Source organism: Nilaparvata lugens, chromosome 1, assembly GCF_014356525.2.
Source record: "Nilaparvata lugens isolate BPH chromosome 1, ASM1435652v1, whole genome shotgun sequence".
NCBI classification, from domain to species: domain Eukaryota; kingdom Metazoa; phylum Arthropoda; class Insecta; order Hemiptera; family Delphacidae; genus Nilaparvata; species Nilaparvata lugens.
The window spans coordinates 30455771-30474394 of record NC_052504.1 but is presented as its reverse complement, the minus strand read 5'-3'; the positions used below and the strand labels follow the sequence as shown (position 1 = coordinate 30474394).

The 18624-nt window shown below is 32.8% G+C and overlaps 1 protein-coding gene across 1 annotated transcript; it reads right to left on the bottom strand.

Annotated features, from left to right (window-relative positions):
* Positions 1 to 2606: 2606 nt before the first annotated feature.
* On the bottom strand, positions 2607 to 12057 carry LOC111057717. Its single transcript, XM_039425343.1, has 3 exons — positions 10975 to 12057; positions 5390 to 5557; positions 2607 to 3804 (listed from the first exon to the last, which is right to left on the bottom strand). The coding sequence occupies exons 1-3, from the start codon at positions 11039 to 11041 to the stop codon at positions 3599 to 3601; spliced, it is 441 nt and encodes a 146-aa protein (XP_039281277.1). The 5' UTR covers positions 11042 to 12057; the 3' UTR covers positions 2607 to 3598.
* Positions 12058 to 18624: the final 6567 nt, after the last annotated feature.

Below are 18624 nucleotides of genomic sequence, written 5' to 3'. Positions count from 1 at the left end.
CTGAAGTATGGCATCCATATCTCGCCTCTCATAGGCTGGAATTAGAAAGAATTCAAAGTAAATTTCTAAGGTTTGTATATTTCAAGCGTTTTAAAATGTTCTGTCCTTTCAATTTTCCCACAGCTAACCTAAGAGCCATATTTGATATTCAATCCCTGGAAGCATCTAGGAGCTGTAAATTGCTTTTGTTCCTATATAATATATTGAACAACCGTGTCCAATCAACCTACCTCCTTTCATTGCTGAATATGTATGTCTTCAGTTTCACGGCGTTCCGGCTTCAGATTTCTTCCTCCCCAATGCAACTCCAATAGTCACTTCAATTCTCCAATCAACCGCATGATGAATCTTTATAATTACCATAGTTTTCACTTAGACCTTTTTCATATGAATCCCAGTCAGTTCAAGAAGGCATGTAAGCGGCTCCACCCAATGTGACACCTATTTTTCCCACGCTAGACCTCATCAACTTACATAGAGTACCATATTTAGTAGATGACTTCCTTTCATTCTTAGCTCTGTTATCATTTATCTCATTATTGGAATGTTATTTGTATTTTCTTGATTCCCCTCTCATTATTTTCTCATATTGTAAATGGTTTCTAGTACAGTATAATAATAGTATAGTATCTAGTATTTAGTATATTAAGTTTTCAGTATATTTAGATTCTCATCACATTTTTTTCTCTTCACAAATATGAAATAGTTTTTTCCTTATGTCTTTCTCTCGATTTTTAAGTTTTTTTGTAAAGTGCTTATTGTAATTTTTTTGATTGGGGAGCAATTTTTGGGGTTTCCCGTGTGCTTCCATATTGTTGTAAATAAATAAATAAATATAGAACAATCAAGAAATTTTAAATATTTTGCTGAAACCTATTAAACAAAAACTCAAACTCAACTTTTCAGAACTTCAATTTGATGAAGCGGTTTTATTACCATCATTACAGTTTGCCATCGTTAAGTCATCAAATCTTCATCATAATATCGTGAGTCTGAATCTATCCTTCAGATAAAACTTGTACTTTCACTTTACAAAACGTCATTGAAACGTGAACCTCTTTGCATTTGTGAGCATGATACAGAACTAAATTCTATTACACCAATGTTTTGGAACCAATAGTCTAATGAAAACCATGCTTTCATTATGTTTGGTTCGAAATAACGTATACCTTGGATCCTCCTCTACTGTGCAGAGAATAATGTGGTGGAAGTATTATCTGAATATCTCCTACTCCAGGCTCCAGAAGTGCACACAGGGGGGGAAGGGTTTGTCGCGGACTATGTCATTGAAATTCTTTTGGAGGAGAGGGGGGCTCAAAAACAGAAAAGTAACGACTAACCTACTGACAATATTCTACTCTCTTTATTTAAAAGTGAAACTGAAAATGAAGTTCTTTCATTCACTAAAAAATTATATGAATTCAAATTAAGTTTTTCCATTCAATCAACTTTCATGAAAAATTAGAGTCTACAATATTTCAATTCTCTTAAAATTATTTTCTATTGGATCATACAAACGCTTCAAAAAAGAAGAATGGTTTGTCGCTTTTCACAAAGTTCACATATGCTGAAATTGGGTGGAGGTCAATTCTGCTGTTTCTCCATTTTCTTGACATTTAAAATAACCAGAAAGGTCACTTCCAAAATAGAGACGACAAACCCAACACCCTAGCGTTCAGCTCGCTCCCAACAAACTATCAATTTACTGTGATTAATGGAAATTTTTCTACTCGAGAATTATCTTAATATCTGAACTTTTAGTTTGATATTACAGTTAAACAATTGTGCAATGGTAATGGTACTATTACTAGTTGCAATGAACTATATGGATAGTATAGAATGTCAGTGTTAATTCACTATAGATAATGAAATAATCCATCTCACGTTAATTTTCATAGAAAATTTAAACTATGCAACAGTTTTCTGAAGTATAGTTTAACATAATAGATTTTTTCAAATCAAATAATAATGGAGATGCTATTTGCATTGGTTTTGCTTGAATTCTCTCATGTTTATTCAGCCTTTGACCTATTATGGATTTCTTATCATCAGATAGTTTCGGTATTTGATTGACAATAATGTTTGGCACTCGATTGATCACTATTTTTTTTTTTTTTTTTTGATTTCACGAGTAGGATTGATGGAATGGAAATGTCTGTAGATGTATTTTAAAGTGATTTCGATTTCATTGAAAATAATTACTCTTCTATAATAAATACAAAACACAAGTATAATAGCACCAGAGCAGAATCTCTGAGAATACACAAGAACGAAACTGATATACATTCTATTATAGAGACTCCCTGACAAATCACCATTTTGTTATCAAATCATCCCTATTATTTAAGAAGCTCCTTATAGTTGAAGTTCTTATATTAGTGTATATATTTTCCAGTTCAATGTTGTTATGATTGGGTACTATTTCAATAGTACCATAATTTTTTTGTTAAGACAGTCAAGAATACTCGTCTTTTTATGCAATTTCTCTGTCCTTTAGGAAACTTACCTCTCATGATTCTGCCTGACTGGAGGCCTGATAGTTATAACAGTATGTAAATCATTTTCAGATTTGCAAGGAAGATTCAAAATGAACACTATAAACTCACTTGAAGTTAACAGTAGAACGCTTTATTTTCCAAAATATTTCTCGAATGAAAATACAATACATTTTATAGTTAGGTGTAGGTAGATTAGGAAAAAAGAATACAGATCCATCATTAATCGAATACGGTAATGTAAGTATTCAATGCGTTTGGAACTATGTGGAATGGATTTTATTGCGTTTCATGTCGATGATAAACTTACTGATAATATCAATAAAACTTACATAAGCGTAATGAATTCTAATCTAATTACTGAAAAATCAAATCTGTTTAAAATCTTGGGAGAAGATCGGGTTTAACATACACAATTCATATAGCAGTTGATATTAGACTAGATGCATCTAGTAACGAGTAATACTCGTTCTTTTCCAAATTGGAAATTCGTTCCAAATGCTCATTTGACAAACGTCATCATTAATGTTCCATTAAAGCTCATTTTCAACAACGATCAGTGATTGTTATTTGAATTGGATATTTACTAGTTTACAATACATTACGGTGCCTAGCTGTTGAATTTTTATGAGTTCGACTCATCATCATTGACCTCTCGTATCTTTATCAATCAACAAAATTCACCAACTCCAATCACATAATCATTATTTATCACTGCAAATTTGAATAAATATTCCAGCTGCTCTTTGACCAATCGCTTTTGTTATCAAGATTTTCCTAGTTAGTTACCGTATACAACCATAATATTCTCTCAAAAATAAATACGACTATCAATAATTCTTTCTTAACACTAAAGTATAAAATCTACTTACAAGCCTAATATATTATGAAGGAGATGATGAATTATACACGTCCAATAAATGACTCTTTCAAATCACTTGGTGATCATTTCAATACTATTACTAGGAATGGAAGCTGGGCTTGAAGAGTGAGACGAATGTAATGTAGGGGTGTGGAGATTCCATCCTCGGGATAAATCAATGGAGATTGATCTTTGCGTGTGCAGTGAACACTCTTGGTTGAATCAAGGAGACTGTGTGGCGCTATAGTGCAAATCGCAGGAGGGCTGCGGAAGCGAGGAGGAGGCCGGTGACGGAGACTGTGGCCGTCCGCTGTGCGGCGTTGCAGAGGTCGGTGAGGCAGGAGCACACCTCTTGACGGCCGCCGAAGCCGGACCGCTGGTAGCAGCGACCCTTGTAGTTGCTCTCGTCCCAGCCGCAGCTGCGGATCACGCGCGAATCGGGCTGCACTACGGACATACCAACAAACCAAATTGCCAGACTGGTCGCCATAATGGTTGGACACAATAGTTCCAAACAAGGTTGCAAAGCACAAACATCTATATTAGGAAGCTGCATACATGTGGGGAATAAAACAATCATATTATCGAATAAAAATAATACCAAGAAATGGTTTTTTTATTCAGTAGTGCACTGCAAGACGTTGAAGAGTCCAAACTCTCACTACTAATGAATCGTACCGTACTTAATAACCTCGTTGTTTCCATGAATATGACAGTAAGAAAAAATCTATCTGTAGCGTTATCTATACAGTATTAAGAACAGTGTGGGACTAAGGCTCACACTTTCCAGATATCAATCTGACAAGCTTTCGCTTGAAAAGTAATCTCTTGTTTCGCAAATACTCCTTGGCAATGCGATGCATAACTTCCCAGAGAACGTCTGAAAACATGTAGGCTACCTATTTAATAGTTTTCGCTTGAAAAGTAATCTCTTGTTTCGCAAATACTCCTTGGCAATGCGATGCATAACTTCCCAGAGAACGTCTGAAAACATGTAACTTTTTAATAATTGAGAGATTATAAAACATGTATTTGATTGTTAGCTATATTATTACGGCATTACTAGGCTACTATATTACTAAGAAATTCTATTTTTCCACTTGTATTTTGCGATTCTATGAAAATTTCGAATATGTAGAGCAAATAAATAGAAAAAATTCTTTCTTAAACATAGAAAGAATAAATAGAACACATTGTATAATAAAAAATAATTTTTTTTCCAACATTTGTATAGTGACTTTTTCAGAAACATTATTTTCCTAGTAAATAAAAATAGAAAAGGAATGCCGAGGAGTGGACTGACTGGCTGTAGGAATAAATTTGTTATTTAATTATGTTTCAAGCTAAAGAGTTGTGGAGCTTGTGGAGGATTATAAGAGAGATATGTCTGGGCGTATGTCAAGGACGATCATCAAGTTGAATTATTAAACATTCCAGTTTGAAGTTGAATAAGTGACGTTTAGATCCCGCAGTTGTAATATGGGAAAGGAAGTAGAGCATTAACTCCCTCTACCCTCCATTTTTCACTTGAATTATACCACTGGCTTAGCTCAATGTTTTCACTCTCAATTGCGATCTTTTTCGAAAGCATACATGGAAGCTCTGACCTACATTCAATATCACGGAATAAGTGCTAGCTCATAAGTGAATATTGAAGTCGTCTTTTTTTGCATGAATTGAAAGATTTTTAAATTTATTGAAATTTTTTTTAAATAAATGCAATATCTCATGTTTCAATCCATCATTATTATTATTCACATTTCCCTCAAATATTAAAAATCGCTCACCTTTTTCTCTTGGAGGGAAGTCTAGTATATAACTCCAGATTCAATTCGTTGATTGTTCATTCCAATTCAGTCTTCTGATAATTCTGATTCAAATCAAATTCAGTAGAAGCTTTATAAATGAGCTTTTTTATCCCGGATGTAAGTTTTAGTTTTTTGTATCTTACTGTGCTCGATAAAAAATATATTTACCTTATTGATGAGCGTTTCGATTATTATCAATATTCTCAAGTTAAAGGAATACTTACAGCCATTGACCTCGAACTCAATAGTCTGGGTGATTTTCCTGCACATGGAGTACTTCTTGGTTGCGTCATCAAGCTCGCTGCAGTCCTTCATCAAATCCTCTGGCGGCTTTTCCTGCGCGCATCTCGAGTCATTGTGACTGTTGCACTGGAAACACTTGATACAGGAACCTGTTCAATTCATAAGAATATTTTCATTTTCCTCAAAAATAAGTGCCTTTTCTTAACTATTTTATTATAGCTTTATAGTTAGTTTTATACAGCTCATGTTCATTTTTCTCAATGAGTTTCTATTATAAATCATGTTATAAGAATAGCTTATATCATAAGATTCTAGATTCTAGTGATCTTAAGAATGAATCTCTAATTCTTTTATTAATAGCACACTAGTTTAGAGAAAACGCTAAATGATTTACACATTAAATTTTCCATCTGACACCTAACAGTGTGCCATACATATTGAAATTAGCTTGATGTGCGTGTGGTACACTATTCACATTCACCAGCAACTAATTGACTGAACCGACACAGAAATCGAGTTTATCCATCAAGTGAGTAGCATTCATGAAGTTGTTAATGATTATTATTATTTTCATTCTTGAGGTGATATTAATAGATAGCTTTAATTCGAAAAGCATTCAGCTCAAAATTATAAAAATGTGATAGTACTTTGGAAAGGTAATTTAATAGAGAAGATAGAAATATCAAAATATAGGGAAAATAGATAGAGTTTGGAGAGCCCATTAAGGAAAATCTTCAGATTTAAATAAAAATATAAATCACAGTACCCTTTTTTAAAATTATATTTTTATTTATATTCAAAAGTAGCCCTAAAGAAAAAATCTGGTGTGGCGCACTCACACAACTTTCCTTGCCGTTATGAAAATTGATCACCTGACGCTAGTGTTCCCGCGCATCTCAACTACTATTCAAAGATTTGATCCAGCTGATGACAGGGTAATAACGCTGGATACCCACGAGGTCTGCAATCTCTTCATAGTGAATCATTTAATAGAATCAACAGTTGCCAACAGTTTGCAATTGGATAATCTTTTTTTCTCGCATTTCGAGCTTATTTTTAATTTTAGGTGAAAAGGTTACTGAACATTAATTGTAGAGATTCTCATGCTCAATCTTTTCCACTTGAATTTTTTTGTTTAAATTGTATCTGAAGCCTGATAATTGAGAATCCAAAATCGAACTTTTCATAGATGAGGCGGAGCTCCTGAAATTTTTACAGATATGGGACTTGTGGCAGCTTATCGATGACTATTTCAGGTATAACTTTAATCAAAATCGTTGGAGCCGTTTTCGAGAAAATCGCGAAAAACCCTGTTTTTTACAACATTTTCGCCATTTCAGCCGCCATCTTGAATCGCATTTGATCGAAATTGTTCATGTCGGATCCTTATATTGTAAGGACCTTACGTTCCAAATTTCAAGTCATTCCGTTAATTGGGAGATGAGATATCGTGTACACAGACGCACATACACTCATACACACACACACACATACAGACCAATACCCAAAAACCACTTTTTTGGACTCAGGGGACCTTGAAACGTATAGAAATTTAGAAATTGGGGTACCTTAATTTTTTTCGGAAAGGAATACTTTCCTTACCTATGGTAATAGGGCAAGGAAAGTAAAAAGACAAATCTTTCAGAATATGATAACCTTCAAGGAAATTAATATTATTAGTGGAATCGTCTCTTGACTCCAGATTCAGGCCCAGCGCGACACGTAAAATTATAATTATTACTAGAATGTATTATTCATGAGCACATCAACATGCAAGCAAAGCGACACGAATGAAATGCTGATGAGCGACTTGACCTTAATTTTACACAAATGAGATAAACTTCTGGCAATAATATTTCTAGTCTCTTGAACAAATTTTGTTTGACCTATGCTTTGTTTACTGGTGTCCAAGATCTTCAAATATCTTAGTGTAAGAAACAAATATTATTAAAGTCTGCTTTTTACGAGATATATTTATGATATTTTTCATCTATTCCTATTGAAAATTAGTAATTGATCAATCGTAAATGGTAGGCCTACCTATTGAATGTTAATCAATAGATTCATTAGTGAGTGAGAATAACGATAATAGGGTTCACGTGTCAACTACGACATTAAAATATAAGGTGGAGATAGCAACAGAAATTTGGACAGGTAGGAAACTTTTACTATTCGATAGTAAAACATCTTTCAAGATAATATTCAGTTCATTGAACTCTATAACTTTTCCGCTTTATCTTGAGCTTAAAATTCTGCATTGGATAGAATAATGGTTTAAGCTTCTTCATTTAGCATAATATTCTATTCTATTTCAATAGGCTAATTCTTATATTCTTAGAATAATTATAAAATAATCTATGTTATATTATAATATTTCATTTTTACTACAGGTTCTCATTATTTAACAAATCATAAAACAGAAAGTGATTGTTACATAAGTAGTTGGAAATGAAAACTTATTTTTATTATAATAATATAATCAATTGAACAGAAATAGAAGTGTTTGCTCATAGCCTAGTGTATACAAATCTGACCTTGTTATCAGTGGTCAATATGATAATGGTGAAACTGACACTGAGCTCCTTTTAAATTGAGAGACATTTCACAAAACATTAATTTATTGTATCCTACTCAATTATTCAGTCAGTAGATTGATTGAAACAGACAATTCATAATATAATCAAAATCAATCTACAATTTCTTGACGTTCATATTCTACACTAAATTGAATTGATTTCACAATGAGCTGAGTATAGCCTGATTTGGGGAGTTTATCCACTCTCCTCTGCTAAAACTCTGTTCAATATTTTCATTCTGATTTGTTACGGTTCGAAAAGAATTAGCGAAGTGTTAATGATTTATTAAAAGTTTCTAAATATTCTTGGAAACATGTAAGATTTATTGTTAATAATGATTTTATATTGAATAAGAATTTTTAAGTATAAATTTTCAATGGATTCGAGAAGTGTGGAACGGCGAAACATTGAGAGATATATATTTAAACAGAGCAGATTTTTATTTGAAAAATCCTATAATCTCATCTATTCTCTCTCCAATTCTGGCTCAGATTTCGAGACTGAAATGTGTTCGCTATTTATTTCAAATTTCAGTTCCGAAAAAAACTTGTGCACTAGGACTAACACTGGAATAGACTGACCACAGCAAAGTGCCAACTTTGCTAGTAACATCGTTCTAATTCAATTTTCTAAGTTAATAGTTAGAATTCACGTTAAGGCAAAATTAGCCTAATCACAACTTTCCTCTTCAAGGTGAGTATAACGCATATGAATCAACACTCCTTCATATTTGGTTCGGAAGTTTATTCTACGAGACACTATCTTTCTTGCGATAACATTGACCTTCACATTAACATGACGCTAATAAATTGTTTCCCTGAGTTGGGCCAGTTTGCAAAATGATGTATGAACATTTGAATGATTATTTAGTGAATTTGTTGAATGGTTTTAGTCAATGATAATGCATTCAAATATGCTTTGAACTGATTCATCCGTGCAGTCGAGCTAGTGACTATAACATAAATCTTATTATTATATTATTCAATCTTAATTTTTTTATAAAAAGCTGGAAAATATTGATGAGTTGCTAATAATACTTTGCTATAAATTTGTATTGAAGGATTGTTAAATATTCCAATTCAATATGCATGGAGTATGTTGCTTATTGGATTCAACAAACTGGAATCGAAAATTTTCTTAATATGAGTGAACTCAACACATTTTCAGAGTTTCAACATTCCGATTTAATGGTTTCTATAAATATTATCTTATAACATTGAGCGTCTGAACATTTGAAAATGTTTTTAGGAATAAATTTAATTATTTTATGACGCTCTACAAAAATTCGAGAGTAGCTAACTCTAGAATTATTGGACATTTTCGCTCGTCTTGATAGGTTTGCGAAATGAAAATGAAGGGCCCACAACTGTCATATGGAGCAATGGCAACTAAGAAATTAGAGCTGCAAGTAAACGTGCCTTATCAACAAATATCAAACGTTATAAACTACAAACCATGGTTTCACATCTCTGGATTAGAAAGGCCTGAATATTCTGCTGCAATTTCATAAACTAAGGTACTTAACAGAGTCATTAATTACTTTACGACAATGTCTAATTTACCACATCAAGATTCAATAATTTATTGTATCAACATATCAATTCCTCAACTTCAATGCCGAACTGCGATTCTTCAACAGAGAAGCAAATATGTATCTCAGTGTCTCCTCAGGTTAATATTGCTTTATTGATATGTTTATAATTTTTTCAAGATTCCTTTGAGATTAATCTCAAATGGAAACCTATGAAAATATAAAACTGTTTGAATTGTATTTTCAATGTATAAAACCTTACTCAATATAGAACCTTATAATCATTTGGAATATATAGGCTAAACCTTAATCATTTAAACCTTAATCAATATAAAACCTTATAATCATTTGGAATATATAGGCTACGTTATCTAATCAAGACAAGTGGTAAAACGTGGGCCTAGCATAATCCTTATCCAGATATGTATTATCTATTTCCATTCGATTCTCAATTTATGAAAGATTCACCAAATAAGAAAGCATCCCATATTCAAATTAATTATGTTCCCTGCAAAATTGGCAACATTGAAAAATATCACACCTCCAATGAATAATTATCTCTTCAGAGATATTAGATAATATGAGGAGTCTCTCATCCTTATACAATATAAAACTTATACAATATTTCCATTTATAAATAAATTCTAAGTTGAATTAATGAAATTAACGTTTTGGTAGAGAGTTAGTGGGAAGGATATTTTGAATATTCTTTCCGAAGAATGGACATTGATATGTCCAAATCTCCGCCAATTTATGTAGATGCATAACAATATTATCTTTATTTATTACAAATTGCTTTTTTCGTATCATATACAGTTCAATAATCATTTTCTTAGTCTATATTATGTAAATTCATCTATAATTTTGCTGTATTGTAAGCTATTTTATATAAGTGTACAAGCCAGTATATATTGTAATGTACATAAATAAAGTACTCAATCAATCAATCCTAATCTAATCTAATCTAGAGTTGACTGAACTCCACCAGCTCACCTCTATAATATTACTCGATTATGTAGGATACAACAGAAGAATGTCTTCAACATGCATTACAAACATTTTCCATTCACTATGACATCATAATTATTTTCTACGAACATGTCACGAGGACCACAATAGATTACAATGTGAAACAAATAGCCTAATGATTATAGGGCTCGTCCATCTCACATGAGATTCATGTTATCACACATTATTCATAATTTTTCACCATTTATTTCATCAGAAACATGTAGAGACCACATTAGATTACAATTTGAAATAGATAGTGATAGGGCTTGTCCATCTTACAGTGACTATAAATAATTGTTTCTATAGCCTCTGTAGTCCATCTCACATGAGTTCCATGTTATCAAACAGTCTGGAATGTGAGACTGTGTGTGATTATATTATGTGAACTACATTGTGAGTGTATTTAAATTACATGATGTTATGGTTAACTTTATCAGTGAGGACGTACCGGGCTGTATGAAGAAGACAGCTGTCAGGCAAAGGACGGCCAAAAGTTGCAGTGAAGACGGATACATGGCTTTGGTTAGCGTTGTGAAGCCGGTGACGAACAAATAGCGACAACACACAGGGCAGGCAGCGTCTCTCTCCTCTGATCACTTCTGCGCTGTCGTGGTCGCGTTCACGCCTTCGGCTGGATGGGCGGGCGGCCGGAGGGAGTGCAGAGCAGAGAGCACTAATGCAAATTTCAGGCGACTCGCACACATGATTGTATAATTTCATTTGGTGATGATCCATGCTTTGTTCCGTTCTACAAGAGCCATACATGGTTGGGCGAATAAATATTATCGGAGTGGTTGATGACATTTTATCTATTTATTTATCTAGTAATGTACAACTATTCACTCATCTGAGAAGGCACAACAGGCTTAAACCCAAAAAATTCCCTTTTCTAATTAACACTACAGTCCAAATCAGATCAAATCTAATATATTTATTATTAATGTATTCACTTGCATTGTTGTCCTATAATTTGCTTGTATTTGTGTGTAAAATGGAATAAATTGAGATGAAGAATCTAATCGTTAATCAGGCACTTGTGAAAATGGTGAGAGAAATAAGTTGGAATATTGAGTGATAGTAATCATGATTTTAATTTATTACCAAAAGGATGGAATAACGGAGGATGGAAGAAATTTTCAACATAGAAATTATATTTTATCGATTTATGATTATATTTGATTGTTTTTTAGCTATCTTCATTTTATAATTAATTGATAAGAAATTAGTCTAATGCTTTCTACAACGATTCGTTCCTAGAATTCAAGACGTTGCAAGAAAATTAATTTTAATTTCCGGTTGCCGATGTTAACAGTAGGAAGAGTTTTATTTACCAACTCCAAATTATCGAAGTGTGTTAACCAGCTTTCTAAGTACCAATTTCAAAACATTTCAAACTTTGAAGGAATACCGTACTCCCATTTTGAAAAAAACTAATGCAATAACATTTATAATATTTACGGTCTTGTTTCACTAGGTATCCTTCTGCTAGTGTTTCATTCAATAGTTTTGTTCGAAATGAGAGATAAGACAATTATTGACCTTTTGACTCTCGTGGATCAATAGCCTACATTATATTAGCATTTCATCATAATTACGTCTATCAAGTTTCTATTAGTATAAGTTTGATAGAGCAGAGGCCCTACGTGGGAACAATATTTTCTTCATAGCAGAAGATAATATTGGCAGTAGATTATTGTTGTGAAATAAGGTCAATACATTTCAGAGGTCAATACATTTGCTGTTTCCTCTAATATTGAAAAATAGAAATTGTCTAGATAGCTAAATGGTCTTTGGGGGTAAATGATAAATATTAGGGGGTTAGAAATTCTCTATATGTATTTTTAAAAGGATATCATACACTACTTAAAAAAAATTATTATCCATGTAAACTAACAAAACGGAAAAGACCTCGACCAACCACTCAATATGAAAAATCACATTCTTTTTTTTTTTTGAGAGGTGAATCGCTTTCATCCCCAGAAATTGGTTTGAAAATTGAAAGCAGCACTTTTTCTATAGATTAGAGAGCGATTGTACGAGATTAATGCAGAGCACTCGTATAAAAAAGTTGTTGCAAGCTCCATTCTGTATCATATATTTATCATATATACGGTTTTCACAGTTCACAGATCAAGTTTTATACTCTCAAATAAATTGAACATAAAAAGTAATCCATTATTTTAGTTACGATTTTTAATGAGTAAAGTATCAGTTTCTAGATTCTAGGTAAGATTGAAGCTTTTATATTATGTTGTCCTATGGGTATCGTGATTAATTATCAACATTTTTTTCAGTACAGGTGCTAATCATGAGCATATGAGTCCAATACTCCATTTTTTGCGAGTTGCATGTATAATTTGAAAAAGCAAGCAATGATAGAATTACCACTTCTATACTCCACTTCTATTGTTTTTTATTAGGACTCAGACAACTATGTATGCCAATATATATTCGTACAGTGCAAAAAAGAAAGAGAGAGAAAGAATGAATGAGGGACCTGTCTCTAGCACATGAGGCATATTATAAAGAAGAGAGCAATCTCGCTCAATAACCCAACAATGCTGCATAGTTAATCTTCATATTGCAATCACTGTCATCTCGTAACAAAGTCTTCCCGTTATAAGAGTCAAACACAGTTGCAATGCCTTACTGAATAATTATTACGCTGATCAGTAGCTTGTGTATAATAGAGTGTAAGAATAGAGAAAACTATTCAAAGATATAAATATGATCACTAGCCGAGTAGACTTTACTCTCAATTTTGCGAGTTTTTTCGAGAGCTTTTTTCTTCTCTAAAATATCTTCTTTTGAAAACATCTCAAGCCTTCAGTCTTTAGAACGCAGCTGAAAATTGAGAATTCAATCGAATCAATGCCATCTTCAACCAGAATTTGGAAAATGATAATACAGTATTTAGTATTGATCTATGTAGCTTAGTTGATTTATATTACTGTGACTAGAATTCAGTTGGGCCCATGTCGTATTCTGATACTCCAGTTATAATATCTGAAGATATAAATAAATGCATGTTTTGATATCGAGTTCTGAATATTGTAGATGAGGATATTATTTTAATAATTCAAGTTGAATCAGTAGCTGAGTTGGGTTTTAAGTCTCTTAAAACTAGAACTTTTTTGAACTAGAGTTTTTGATTTCCGTAGACAAGCACATAGCACGGGGTGATCACCAGTACTGTATACTTTATGTAAACAAAGAATGTACTGGAAGTACAGTACAAATGATAGCCCAAAGGATTGAACATTTTCAAATGTGGTGGACCTAAAAGGTTTTATTCCATCTCTCAGTTCTGCTTCTAGCTCGATGATTAAATTGAATTTCCAGAAACAGATCAGAAAATACTTGATCAACTCAAGAACCCAAAAAGTATTGAGAACTCATCAGGAATGATGTTTATGGTGGAAATACGCCAGTTAGAAGCTGGGCGTGAACGCCGTATCGATTTTAACAGAGCTAAGGTATTGTATTTTCTGAAAAATACGAACCTTGGTCATTTCCTAATGTATTGTGCACTCCATGGATCACTCTCATTGACACTGTTTTCCTTCCTACTTCTCTTTTCTCTCTCACTCTTTTTGCTTTCTCTCACACCCAGACTTTCAGAAAACGCCTTTTTTCAGTCTCCCGACCTCGTCTCATTACATAGAGAGCAAGCATATAATAAATTACACGTACCGATCTAAAACATCATCTCCGTGTTAATTAATCCACGTCATTCTGTAGACTACTAACTACATTAATAAATAACATTCATTAATGATTGCAGATCATTTAATATCGTATTCAATATTTCTCTCACCTACTGTATTATAAAATCCCAATCAATCAAGTTCACTGGAGTTTGTAATTAAAAACGCACATTCACCTCATTGAGAGGACCTAGTACTATCCAAAATATCTCAGTCTAAAATAGAGTTAAAATACAAAACATGTTGTGTGATTCAAGATTGCTTTTTGCAAATCTTTCCATGAACCAACAGAGTACCGTATCAATTTTCTTTTTTGTCTCTCACAGGAGCACTATTGGAGCGTTGAAGTAACAGCACTGGACTCTACCAAAATAGATTCTCAAAAGAATGACAAGCCATCATGTGTAATGAGCACATGTTCAAATGCGTAATGTTATCACCTCCGGGATAAATTCCTGGATTAGATCACTTAATTGAATAATCTGATTAACTATTCACTACATTGTAACTTGTTTATTAGTGTTATTAATTAACTTACCTACATTGTATCTTGTTGTGTAATGTTGCCAAAAATCTCATATATACATATATATATATATATATATATTCATTTATTTATTTATTTATTTATTTATTTATTTATTTATTTATTTATTTATTTATTTATTTATTTATTTATTTGAATGTTATATTTTTTCAGAATTATGATACCTGGATAGCAACTCTATTTCTATGAAATATGTTCGATAACAAATAAACATTTCGATTGATTGATTGATAATTGAAAAATCAGTAAATCTCAGAACAATATGATACAATTCAATTGATCCGATTTGGACATGCCAATTGTGAGAAACGAAAATAGCACCAACAAGCAAAGAGATTGATCAATTATCATTGTTGATTTGGCTGGGCTATTTCGTAGTAGAGCTGATTTGTGAATTGAAACATTGGTTGTTTATCGCGTCTGAATTGATAGGGAGTCGAAACGACGGGGTCAGCTCGAACGTGCGAGTGTGTGAGTGAGTGAGAGGTGATTGTGGTAGTGGGGAGTCAAATGAGGTTGATGTGAGATTCACTGTAAACCGACAGCATTCCTTATAGATATGCATTCATGTCAACATTAAAACATGACTGACAGTTTGTGGACGCAATCTGTTCGTCGGCATTATTGTTCTCAGTTGTTGAGTTGATGTGAGAGTTGTGAGATGCTCTCTGCTCTGATCTGATCTGCTGTGCGCTGCTCTGGCCCAAGTGGGCGATGCCATGCAGAGGAAGAAGACATTATTCCATCAGTGCCAACAAGAGGCTGCTCAGCCTTGACTCATTGTTAGGCCGGCAATCAGCCACAGGATATCGCAGAATGGCCGTCGCCGCCGCCTGCCGCACTCAGCCAATCCATTCTCAATTCAAATCACAATTTGATGCTGAGCTTTGCCACTACTAATGTCAGACTGGCAATTCGTCACCTGCAATAATATTGATTAACATTGACTCTCAAAGAAAGTTTCTTGTTATTATATTGGAAATAATAAACTAATGAATCCTCTGAGATCTTTGTTAGGACCCCAATTCACTGAAATGTTAATCTAATATTCGAGATTTTTCAGTGAAGATTGATGTTTTCTTATCCATTTATTTCAATGTACCGCTTCATATGTTTATGTGTGGCTTAGGCTACATCAGAGATAAAATAATATCTAGGAATTGCATAAGTGAAGTATTAAAGTATGTAAAGTATAACGTATAATGTAAGTACGATACTCAGCTCTCTCTGCTTACAAGAAGTGATATATGTCGTCTCACATTACTATTTTCTCAATACAATATTCCAAGAGCTAAACTCTAAATAATGTAAACTCTATTCTTCCCTTTTCATGCTGATTTCATTACTAACTTACTCATTCAAGGAATAAATATTTTTCATTCAGGGAAGATGAATCGTATTCATAATCATCAAAAAAGTTAATGAAAACAAGAGTCTGCTCAAATTATTAGAACTGATATGACTGAAGAATTCAAATTTTTGTAAGAATCAATATTATAGCCCCGATGAGGGATCTTTGTGGCTTGATGTCGCAAAACATCATTAAGACGCAATATGATTTTGGTCTATGCATTTTGCTGAAGGGATGTGTTGATCATAGTTCCAAGCCAATATTACGAATGATAGGTAACACAGTTTTTTCAAAGGTAATCTATGAGAATTCTAATCCATTATACAAAAAATTCCTTGAATGAAAGGTCTGTGAATTAGTTCACTTTTTAGTGGTCCAACATTTCCTTGAATGAGAAAAAACCTTGAATGAAAGGTCTGTAAATTAGTTCACTTTTTAGTGGTTCAAAATTTCCTTGAATGAAAAAAAACCTTGAATGAGAGGTCTGTAAATTAGTTCAGTTTTTAGTGGTCCAAAATTCCTTGAATGAAAAAAACCTTGAATGAGAGGTCTGTAAATTAGTTCACTTTTTAGTGGTCCAAAATTCCCTTGAATGAGAGGTCTGTAAATTAGTTCACTTTTTAGTGGTCCAAAATTTTCTTAATTCAGTTATTTAAAAATCTTGCTTCAAACAAATGAACGCAAACATCTATAACTTAAATAACGTACTTCAAGGAAGCAGTCCTGATCTTCTATCAGGAAATATTGCAAATTATAACAACCAGTTTATAGATGATACAATATTGGTAGGTCTATTACCCTCCAGGAGAATAATCATGGAACATTAATTCAATTATTGTACTTCATTGAAATTCCAATAACTATTAACAAAAATTTAATTCTATACTGAGGTCCACATTATAATGGCAGTGTACGATTGACAATACTGTTGCTGTCCTTTTCTATCATACAACAAAACATATAGCACTATCTCTCTCTCGCTTTGCAATGTTGTCTATTTGCCAGAATATTTTATATTTACTTTTGACAGTGACTGTACAAAACTGGACAAACCATATTCTCAGCCGCCATTTTCTTTCTTCATTCTATCAAAATACTTGAGTACACAAGTCGTATAATTGATTTAAAATGTATTTTTGAAACAAAGAAATAATTTTTAAACATTACCGTATGAGAAACACAAATTAAAATACCTGAAATGACATTTTAAAAGTTGGTAACTAACCATCCTAGACTTCATCCATGCTTTCAGTTAGCCTACCCATATAGGTTAGACCTACTCGTACCGGTATAAATAATATTGAAAATTCATTTCAGAATTAATCCATTGAATTACTTATTTTTAAATAGGATTTCTATTATTTTTAAAGGAAATTAGTATAGAATACCTACCAAATAAGTCAATTTCTGTTGTTTTCAAATTCAGATTGTTGTATCACAGCTTTTTAAATTAGCCGCCATTTCAGGTTTGTATAGAAATAAAAATCTGATCTCAGGCATGAGAGCAAATTTTTGAATCAAATTATAAAAAATATATTTTCTTGATCAATTTGACATTGAATTGATTATTTTATCAAGGAGATGATAATTATTATTAGATTAAATCTAATGGGATGAATTGAGTAACAGCTGTGTACAGTCAGTGGCAAAATAGAGAGACTTGGCAACGTTTTTCTCCTATTTTTCTTCACTGCCATTATAACGTGGACCTCACTATAGAATAGAATTTTATGTAGCCGGTAGCGCCTGCATTTTGAAACATAGGCAATACCTGCAACAATGTTGTCACACCAACTGAGAGCGTCTCTATTGGCGCAGTTGCATTGGAGAATTGAGTCATTGTACTCAATTAGCACAATTCAGGATACACTAATTCAAATTCATACTGTACATGAGCTTGTATAACCTTTAGTACTGTTTATACCTTCAAGAATTTCTCATTCTGTAGAAACTTTCATTCACAATAATATTCACTGTTGAAAAATCCTAAACAATTAACATATTTGTCACTGTAGTTTCTGAGCAGACTTGTTCAATTATTTGTATTCTGAGGTGAGTCATGTATGCTGAAATTAAATCATATGAAACAAGAATGGGCAATCTGAAAATTTGATAATTCAATATAAAACTTGGAAGTTTGAAAATGCGAATGAATCAGAATCAGATCAACACAAAAATATGTGTAACAGATTAATAACATAAGATGAGTAAGAAATATGAAGAGCTATTATACATGGCTTGTTATGAGCTTTTCAGAGATTAATAATATCGAGTGACCTGGCTGGCTCAGGTCTTTTGTCAGAGTTTTCAGGTCGCACCTGATCAATATCAAGGACTCTGACATGACACATGACTTAACGACTGTTTTTCGAGATTGACAAATTGAGATCGATGTGGAAATGAATCATAACCCTTGAGTATACCACGAATTATATCAAAAGATAATTAGAAGAAAAGAAGCTAATAAAGGTAATTCAAGGGCAATAAAAATCA

What these genes read in the sequence shown, in the direction of transcription:
- LOC111057717 (XM_039425343.1), bottom strand. Translation starts at nt 11,041, where the DNA reads ATGTATCCGTCTTCACTGCAACTTTTGGCCGTCCTTTGCCTGACAGCT. An exon ending in TGTCTTCTTCATACAGCCCG is followed by an intron (nt 5,558 to 10,974) that starts GTACGTCCTCAC and finishes TGAATTGAACAG; the next exon opens with GTTCCTGTATCAAGTGTTTC. An exon ending in TGAGTTCGAGGTCAATGGCT is followed by an intron (nt 3,805 to 5,389) that starts GTAAGTATTCCT and finishes GTATGTCCGTAG; the next exon opens with TGCAGCCCGATTCGCGCGTG.